The 10,616-nt window shown below is 42.5% G+C and overlaps 1 protein-coding gene across 1 annotated transcript; it reads left to right on the forward strand.

Moving 5' to 3' along the window:
- The first annotated feature begins 798 nt into the window (after positions 1–798).
- Positions 799–7,347, forward strand: LOC129549191 (uncharacterized). Its single transcript, XM_055416240.2, has 5 exons — positions 799–810; positions 4,168–4,294; positions 5,006–5,101; positions 5,622–5,704; positions 6,130–7,347. The coding sequence occupies exons 1-5, from the start codon at positions 799–801 to the stop codon at positions 7,345–7,347; spliced, it is 1,536 nt and encodes a 511-aa protein (XP_055272215.2).
- The last annotated feature ends 3,269 nt before the right edge of the window (positions 7,348–10,616 follow it).

A 10,616-nucleotide genomic window follows, 5' to 3' on the forward strand; every position in this document is an offset into this window, starting at 1 on the left:
ACAGACATCTTACAAATAAGACAAGATAAGCCTTGAGTTTTCTATGTTCAGCAGCCTATGGCATCACTGATTTAAAAATACACACAACTTGAGAGTTGCAAGTTAAGTTTTATTTGGGGCAAAATGAGGACTGCAGCCTAGGAGGCAGTGCCTCAGTTCGTTCTGAGAGACTGCTCCAAGGAAGCCAGAGGGGAAGTCAGGCTGTATAATGTTTTTAACAAAGGGAGCAGGCACTCTGAACATCAAAGGTCAGGAATCAAATTAGAAATTTAGCACTCTATGTACAGGGAGATGCAAGCCTCTGGGCTCACTGAATTCATTCCCTTCATATGCACTTCAGCTCCCTGGGGCCAATCCTGTTTCCTTGTTCATCTTGCTGCCTTGTTCATCTTGCTTCTCAGCAGTCACCATGGTGGGGGTTTTGGGGGGGGACACGTGGGAGGGTGGCAGCCTCTGCTTGATTGCAATTTAGGGAGCTCTTATTCATATATGGAGGCCAGAAATTACTGATGGCTGCGACATTTCTTGTTTATTAATATGGCAGGAGATATTTTCATTTCACAACAGCTATAGCCATCTTACATGTGACCCTGCAGAGAAGATCCTTAGGGGGCATCACTTATTTCAGTTTGAGGGGCTGGGGGTCATGTCCTGGTGAAGGTTGGGGCTTGAATTCTGATGGGTCTGGAAGTCTGGAGTCTCAAGGCTTCTTCTCCATCCTCAGATTGACTTGCCTAGTGCTTGGATTGGCTGTGAGTGAAATCGTGAGAAAGGCTCCTGGTGACTGAGCTGTTGGAGATGGAGCCCCTGGTAAGTAGCGATGCCTCCTCCTGAAATTACACCCCAAGTGCCATTAGATGCACAAGGTTTCCAAACTGGCTTCTATGTTCTAAGCACAAGCAGGCAAGGTTCAGGTATCTGAGCTCAAATTACCTTTGTCCAGGACTCTGGGATAGTTATCATGGGTTGGGTCTATCAATAATAAGAAACTAATCTCATTCTTTACAGTAAACAAATTTATGAGAGCTTGCACTAATCTTGTGTGTTTACAGAAGAGATAATAAAATTTATTTTTACTTATTCAACTCTTGTCCTGTTTGGCGAAAGATTAATTTGTTGACTGTTTTTGGATGTGAGGGGCTTAGGAGCAGTAATGGCAAGTAGTAGAGATCAGTGAGGAAAAGACATCACAAGCCCTGGAGAGTCAGAGGGTACAGCCCCAAGTGTAGCTGATCTAGTGTAATACCACCTGATGTGAGGCTGTTCAGAGTTGACAGGAACAGAAGTCAGGTTTGGAACTAAAAAGGAATCATTTTACTTTTTTTCAGTTTTTAACCTCTCACTACTCAGTACATACCCACTATTGAAAATTACTGAAAAAGTCAACAAACTATCATTAGCATTCTTTCCCCAAATCATGTGTTTTCAGTTCAGTTCAGTCGTGTCCAACTCTGGGACCCCATGGACAGCAGCACGCCAGGCCTCCCTGTCCATCACCCAACTCCTGGAGTTTATTCAAACATGTCCATTGAGTTGGTGATGCCATCCAGCCATCTTATCCTCTGTCGTCCCCTTCTCCTCCTGACTTCAATCTGCCCAGCATCAGGGTCTTTTCAAATGGGTCAGTTCTTTGCATCAGGTGGCCAAAGTATTGGAGCTTCAGCTTCAGCCTCAGTCCTTCCAATGAATATTGAGGACTGATTTCCTTTAGGATGGACCGGTTGGATCTCCTTGCAGTACAAGGAACTCTCAAGAGTCTTCTCCAACACCACAGTTCAAAAGCATCAATTCTTCAGCGATCAGCTTCCTTTATAGTCCAACTCTCACATCCATAGATGACTACGGGAAAAACCATAACCTTGACTAGATGGACCTTTGTTGGCAAAGTAATGTCTCTGCTTTTTATTATGCTGTCTAGGTTGGTCATAACTTTTTTTCCAAGGAGCAAGCATCTTTTAATTTCATGGCTGCAATCAGTATCTGCAGTGATTTTGGAGCCCCAAAAAATAAAGCCTGTTACTGTTTCCCCATATGTTTGCCATTAAGTGATGGGACCAGATGCCATGATCTTAGTTTTCTGAATGTTGAGCTTTAAGCCAACTTTTTCACTTTCCTCTTTCACTTTCATCAACAGGCTCTTTAGTTCTTCACTTTCTGCCATAAGGGTGGTGTCATCTGCATATCTGAGGTTATTGATATTTCTTCCTGCAATCTTGTTTCCAGCTTGTGCTTCCTCCAGCCCAGCATTTCTCATGATGTACTCTGCATATAAGTTAATAAGCAGGGTGACAATATACAGCCTTGATGTACTCCTTTTCCTATTTGGAACCAGTCTGTTGTTCCATAGCCAGTTGCAACTGTTGCTTCCTGATCTGCATACAGGTTTCTCAAAAGTCATGTCAGGTGGTCTGGTATTTCCATCTCTTTCAGAATTTTCCACAGTTAATTCTGATCCACACAGTCAAAGGCTTTGGCATAGTTAATAAAGCAGAAGTAGATGATTTTCTGGAACTCTCTTGCTTTTTCTATGATCCAACAGATGTTGGCAGTTTGATATTTGGTTCCTCTCCCTTTTCTAAATCCAGCTTGAACATCTGGAAGTTCTCGATTCACATACTGTTGAAGCCTGGCTTGGAGAATTTTGAGCATTACTTTGCTAGTGTGTGAGATGAGTGCAATTGTGCGGTACTTTGAGCATTCTTTGGCATTGCTTTTCTTTGGGATTGGAATGAAAACTGACCTTTTCCAGTCCTGTGGCCACTGCTGAGTTTTCCAAATTTGCTGACATATTGACTGCAGCACTTTCACAGCATCATCTTTCAGGATTTGAAATAGCTCAACTGGAATTCCATCACCTCCACTAGCCTTGTTGACTTCACATACCAAGATGTCTGACTTGTACTCATATTTGAGAACGGGAACAAATGTGCTGTTGTTGTTGTTTAATCACTCAGTTGTATCTGATTCTTTGCAACCCCATGGACTGTAGCCCACCAGTCTCCTTTGTCCATGGGATTTCCCAGGCAAGGATACTGGAATGGATTGCTATTTCCTTCTCCAGGGGTCTTCCTGACCCAGGGGTCACACTTGAGTCTTCTGCACTGGTAGACAGGTACTTTACCACTGAGCCACCAGGAAAGTCTGGAAAGAATGTGTAGGGAGGAGTATTGTCTGCAAAGAAAAGAGAAAGACTAGAGTAGATAGAGTAAAACTAGACTCTTGTATAGATATTTTAAAAACTGGAGAAAACAAAGCCAGTAACTAGGCTCCTTTCATCCTTCACTGTAGAGACAATGTTAGATTACAAGAAAAATAGGGTCAAGGTCCCTGAGAATACAGCGAGTGGGAGTCCTCCCACTACAGGGAAAGCCAGCCTCAGTCTGTCCTTCACTCCAGCCCGAGAGTCCATGACTCATGCTGCTGAACTGTACTGTCTGACCTCACAGTGTGTTCTGAACACCTGAGTCCCACTGTGCTGAGAGAGACAACATCTCCTGGTACTGAGTTATGTATGAACCCTGTTCAGTTCTGAGAACACTATAGACAACTCTCCATGATTCTCTGACATTTGCATGATTAGTAAAATAATGTTTTGTATTTAACATAGGTTTGCTAGGCCAGAAACAGTTCATACCATAATATGTTGGGTGATTCAACACTCATAACAAGTTATGAAAGCAGTTTCTATTTGGAGAATCAAAAGTTCCCCTAGGGACATAATTTACCTTCTGTGCCACCAGGGAAGCACCTGGGGACATAATTTAAACCAATAGTCATGGTTTAAAAGTAGCCCATCATGGTTATTGTTTGTCTTGTTGGAAATCTGTCCAATTAATAAAAAAGAGAAATTTAATTATACATTTTCAAGTGAATATTTCATAATCACCTGTCTAGAAGCCTTAATTACCAGGTTACTGAAAAACTTCAAAATTATGTTAAAACACACTTCATGTGATATTTCTGTAAAATAAGGGTTCTTGAGTGTATAGGTGTCCATGAATGTACCTGAAAGGCAAACACCAGCTCAGTGCTGCAGGGAACCAGGGAAACCCTACATGGAGCATGATCATCATCCACCCAGTCCCCATCCTTCCTCAGCTGATCCTTCCCCCTCTGGACAGCAGTAGAGGCTGCTCTGTCTAAATCAGAATATCCCTGATGTTTTAGGAATTGGTGACGTTTGAAGATGTAGCCGTTGACTTCACCCAAGAAGAGTGGAATCTGCTAGACAAGTCCCAGAAAAACCTGTTCAGAAATGTGACGATGGAAACTATCACACATCTAGTCTCTGTAGGTGAGTCTGTCAATACAGATGTACATGCATCTGTGTCCATTGTATTCATTCATTCATTTGCTGAACAAGCATCTAAAACAGCTTCCTTGTGTCCCACTGCAACTGTTTCCTGATTCTCTGATATTCTTCATGACCACTTAAAGGAAGATGTTTCTTTATGTGGCACTTTTCATCACCACACTGAAAGGTTTTGTTGGCCAGGTTTCATCTTTGTTGCTACTCAGTCTCTAGACTCAGAACAGAACTGGGGATTCAATGGATATTTTAATGCATAAGTAAAAGGATTTGAAATTTTAAAAATAATTCTGTTCCAATCACTTCTTGAAGACTTGAGAGCAGAGTCTTGTATATGACATAATTTTGATTCTTCCTGTAAGATGGATCATTACTGGATCCTGTTTGACAAAAACATTCAGCCCACTATAGAGTTTTCTGATCTTTCCCATTTGGAAAAGACTGAGGATTCTGTGACTGCTCTGTGAACTGGTGTATGGACATCAGCCCTTAGACAGCCTCACTGTTCTTGCTGGTGCTCTGGATTTCCTCCTGGTCTGCTGAAGGACTTTCACTGTTCTGTCCAGTGAAGATGTTGGTGCCTGCACTGACCTTCAATTATCTCTTTATTTTCCTCAGTACCTTATCTTGGACTTCAGCATAGCAAAGGATATTTAGGCCAGACTCAAAAATCCACACTTTTTTTAAATCAAACAGGCTATCAGATCAGCAAATCAGATGTGATTTCCCAGCTGGAACAAGGAAAAGAGCTGTGGAATGAAGCAGCAGGAGGCTTCCAAGGTCAAAGACCAGGTGAGCATCAGGGGCCTGGGCTTCACTGCAAAGAGGTTCTGGTCATTGAATGACTAAGTCCTTGGAAGCAAAACTGAAGGTTTTGAGACATGAGTGATCTATCCTAAATGAAAGTGAGAACATTGGGGCATATTCCTCACATTTTTACCATTTTGTGCACCTATGATCCCAATTCATGTGTCTTCCTGCCACTTACTTTTCTTTAAATACTGTGAACTTGCTGCACTTAAACTTACACATAGTGATTCCTATCTTGATCCTCTCATTTAATGTTTTTTCCATCATTTTCTGACCCACTGTCTCTTCCCCACATAACATTTTTATATTTTAATCCTGGTTTTGTCTAATAGACAATGACTTTTAAAGTATTCTACTACCTTGAGTATTTCTTTGTTATATACACTGTTTCTCCATGTGAGTGCCAATTTTTGAAACATAATCACATGGAGGACTTGGTATTTATCTATATTTCTATTTTCCTAATGCCATTATAAAATCAATATTTTTTCCATTTCTTTAGGCAGTGAAAGACCCCTTAGACAACAAGAAATGATATGCATGCCAAGTGTCTACAGGAAGCACATATCCCCTACCATGGCAATGGTAAGTTTCATGGGTGGGAACCCCAGTCATCCAACTGAAAGACCTGGCAGTGAAATAAGTTGGTAATTGAGAACCATTGCTTACGTGTAATTTGAGATTGAGCTCTTTCTGAAAAAAATTTGGGGTAGTCTGAAATCATTTAAGAAACAATATGAGCTCAAAACCACAACCAGTGAATTAAGGGGGAAAAGTCAATTATACAAACATTGCTCGTCTTCAAAATTAATCTGATATCTGATGTAGGAAACTATAAAAGCAAAAGTTTGTGCCTTCAGGGGAGTAACACAACACATGTTTACATCTAACACTGGAGACATTTTAACAGGAAACTTACCAGCAGATGTTCTATGGTGAACATGCAGACAAATGAATGTCTGCCTGGTCTTAGGCAAACCAGTAACAGTCTCATATCTCCTTCTCCAAAGCAGGTTTCTCACTCACAAGGGAATTCTGCTGGATGTATTGATCTGAGTGATGAACTTACTCCTACATCTTCACCTCAATATTCAACAGTTCCCTTAAGAAGGAAACATAATGTCAGCAAACAGTGTGAAAAATCACTTAGTCAAGGGTCATTCCTTAATGGACAGGATCACATTCACACTAGAGGTAAATCACATCAATGTGCTCTGTGTGGAAAAGTTCCTAGTAATTGCTTTAGATTCAGAGGACATAAGATGATTCACACTGGAGAGAAACCATTCAAATGTCAACACTGTGGCAAAGTTTTCAGTCAGAGATTCTCCTTGAAAGAGCATGAGAGAATTCATACAGGAGAGAAGCCCTATGAATGTCCTCTATGTGGGAAAGCCTTTCGTAATTACTCTAACATCAGCAGACACAAAAAGATTCACACTGGAGAGAAACCATTCAAATGTCAGCTCTGTGGGAAAGTCTTCAATCAAAGTTGCTCCTTGAAAGAACATGAGAGAACTCATACAGGAGAGAAGCCCTATAAATGTCCTCTATGTGGAAAAACCTTTAGTAGTTGCACTAGCCTGAGCAAACACAAGAGGATTCACACTGGAAAGAAACCATTTGAATGTCGACTGTGTGGAAAAATCATCAATGGAAGATTCTCCTTGAAAGAACATGAGAAAGCTCACAGAGGAGAGAATGGCTATGAATGTCATCAGTGTGGAAAAGTCTTTAGTCATTGCTCTAGGCTCATACGACACAAGGTGGTTCACACTGGAGAGAAACCATTCAAATGTCAACTGTGTGGGAAGGCTTTCAATCAAAATTCCTCCTTGAAACAACATGAGAAAAGTCACACAGAAGAGAAGACTTATGAATGTCATCAGTGCGGGAAAGTCTTTAGTAGATGTGGTAGCCTCAAAAGACACAGCATGATTCACACTGGAGAGAAACCGTTCAAATGTCAACTGTGTGGGAAAGTCTTCAATCGAAATTCCTCCTTGAAAGAACATGAGAGAACTCACACAGGAGAGAAGCCCTATGAGTGTCATCAGTGTGGGAAAGCTTTTCTTCAAAGAAGGGACCTTAATTCACACAATAAAATTCACACTGGAGAGAAACCATATCTATGTCTTGAGTGTGGGAAGTTCTTCCGTTATAGTTCTGGGCTTCGTTTGCACAAGAAAATCCACACAGGAGTGAAAGCACGTTTCCCTTGTGTGTAAGAAGGCCTTCAGTAAACGTAATAAACTGAGAGAACCCACAGCAGAAAGCAGCCCTATGAGTGTCAGCTCTGTGGAGAACACTTTGCTCCTGCTTTTTCCCTTAGACAACACGAGGCAACCCAGCACAGGATAGAAAAGCATAAGGGCCCTCCATAGATGTTCTAACATGAGGTGACTTAATCAACGTGGAGGCTCCTACAGGCATCATACTCCATCCACAGTCCAGACAGGCATCACCTGTGGAAGTGGACCCATATGTGCACTGTCTATGCCTTTAGTCAGTTGCCTGACCTCAGGTAACTTAGCAGAACTCACTCTGTAAACACAATATGAGTGTTTTCAGCAGCACCTTCCAACTTTATAGACCCTAGAGTATGTGAGGAGAGGATAAGCAACCCCTAGTTCTTTCATGATTAATTGTTCAGTGTGAGGCTGCTCCATGTGGCCTGGAGAAAGGAACAGCAATCCATTCCAGGATTCTTGCTTGGAGAATTCCATGGACAGAGGATCCTGGTGGGCTACAGTCCATGGGGTCACAAAGAGTTGGACATGACTGAGCAACTAACACACACACACACACACACTCCATGTGGAGAATCACTGGGACTATAATCACTCTTAACAAATACTCAGGTGAGCCCCAGGCTTAATGTGCACAAGAAACTCAGTGAAAATAAAATAAACACTAAAACAAGAACAAAGATTAAGACTTGAGAAATACCAAAGTATGTTGACCAACATCAAAGCATATTTCTAAATAATTTATCCTCAAGAATTAATTTCATGGAAAGTTATGAGAAATTCTGTCTCCATAGAGCAAGCCCACTGGTTCACCTGTGCTCAGACTATATAACACACCCTCAGTGTCATGAAGGAAGAGAAGTCTTCAGTGATCACTTGTTTTTCAGTTAATGTGAAATTCTTACACTGAGGATGTAGCAATCCTAAAAACCACAGTGGAGCTACAGCTAGATTTCACATCAGAAAAAAATGATCATGTATGGGAGGGAGAACCCCTGAAAGAAAACTGTAACACACAATCAGGCTTCCCAAGTGGCTCAGTGGTAAAGAATATGCCTGTGAATGCAGGAGACACAGGTTTAATCCTGGTTCCAGGAAGAAACGCCAGAGAAGGAAATGGCAACCTGCTCCAGTATTCTTGCCTGGAAAATCTCATGGACAGATGAGCCTGGTGGGCTAGTCTGTGGCATCACAGAGTCGTACACAACTTAGCAACTGAACAACAACAACACACAATCAGGCAGATTGTGATTTGGGGAAATAGTTCTTGATGGAAATGTGACATAAAATGAAGAGTGAAGTGACCTAGCAGTATGGAATACAGAGTTTTGTAAGAAATTAACGTTTGTGTATAGAATAATAATTGCAAATATTCAAACAGTAAAGCCCATGGTTAAAGAAGCTCAGAGTTGCTGTTTGATTTCTTTGAGACTCTGTAAACAAGGGACACAGGTTTACACTCTGGGAAAGTGGGCAGAGACTCAGCCCCATTCTCTGAGTCCCCTCTTTCTCCACAGCTCTTTGTACACAACTCAACTCCACTCATTCCAATGTCCCCTTATCCCCATGTACCCCATTCAGGCCCTGGTGGTGACATAGCTCTCATCTTCAGCACCACTGGTCAGGTTTCCCAGAATGTCATGACCCTGCTCAGGCAAGGTCCTGGGGGAGTCTCAGAGACATGTTCAGTTCAGTTCAGTCGCTCAGTCGTGTCCGACTCTCTGCGACCCCATGAATCACAGCACACCAGGCCTCCCTGTCCATCACCAACTCCCAGAGCTCACTCAAACTCATGTCCATTGAGTCGGTGATGCCATCCAGCCAGCTCATTCTCTGTCATCCCCTTCTCCTCCTGCCTCCAATCCTTCCCAGCATCAGTCTTTTCCAGTGAGTCAACTCTTTGCATGAGGTGGCCAAAGTATTGGAGTTTCAGCTTTAGTCTGCAGAGAGAAACCACCTGGGGCTCAAGAGACAGACATCTCTGCCCTCCCAGACTTCAGAACTCCCTTTGTTACTTTGCCCCCAAACCTCTGAACTGAGCCAAGTAGATGAAAAGTTCCTTCCATGATCATATTGTCTGTCTTACTCAGCTGATTCCTGACTTATACACCCAGCATTCTCACTAAACAGGAACCCAGCCTTGTTACCACCACATAAGCTCACAGAATAAAGCTGCAGGAATATAAAATACCCCAAACTATCAGCCTCAAGAGAAGTCAGTTTTGAAAATAATTAGTGCAATGTCTTTTTCCAAAGAAAGAAATGAATACTGTCACAAAGCAGATGTCCCCACTTGTCTGCAGGACTTGGAAAGTTATCCTTTGATACACACCTACATTGAACTGAAATTTCCAGGGAGTCTTCCCGGATATCCACTGGGATGAAGTGTGTTCCTATCAAGATTCTCTTAATTTGTTTTCAGGCACAGATAGAACAAGCTGATCCATGACCTTAATTGGCCAGGAGAAATCTTAACAAGGTCACAGGACCACAGAGCAGTAACAAATTCAGCTAAGAAAGGGGACTCTCCCCACTGACCCTCAGCCACCTCTGAGGCTGCATCTCCTCCAGTGGAGGGTGTCCAGTGCCTACCATTCTGAGCATCTACTGACAGATGATAGGTACCCAGCTGGATTTCAGGTGGTTTGATTTTTTTTTTAATTTGTTTTGGTGTCCACTGTATTCCCCAGAGAACCTGGACATAGACAAAATATGCATTCAGTTCAGTTCAGTCACTCAGTCGTGTCTGACTCTTTGGGACCCCATGAATCACAGCACGCCAGGCCTCCCTGTCCATCACCAACTCCCGGAGTTCACTCAAACTCACCTCCATCGAGTCGGTGATGCCATCCAGCCATCTCATTCTCTGTCATCCCCTTCTCCTCCTGCCCCCAATCCTTCCCAGCATCAGAGTCTTTTCCAATGAGTCAGCTCGTCGCATGAGGTGGCCAAAGTATTGGAGTTTCAGCTTTAGCATCAGTCCTTCCAATGAACACCCAGGACTGATCTCCTTTACAATGGACTGGTTGGATCTCCTTGCAGTACAAGGGACTCTCAAGAGTCTTCTCCAGCACCACAGTTCAAAAGCATCAATTCTTCGGCGATCAGCTCTCTTCACAGTCCAACTCTCACATCCATACATGACCACTGGAAAAACCATAGCCTTGACTAGACAGACCTTTGTTGGCAAAGTAATGTCTCTGCTTTTTAATATGCTGTCTAGGTTGGTCATAACTTTCCTTCCAAGG

This window comes from Moschus berezovskii, chromosome 26 (genome assembly GCF_049115385.1).
Source record: "Moschus berezovskii isolate FMDL1 chromosome 26, NW_MosBer_1.0, whole genome shotgun sequence".
Classification (NCBI taxonomy): domain Eukaryota; kingdom Metazoa; phylum Chordata; class Mammalia; order Artiodactyla; family Moschidae; genus Moschus; species Moschus berezovskii.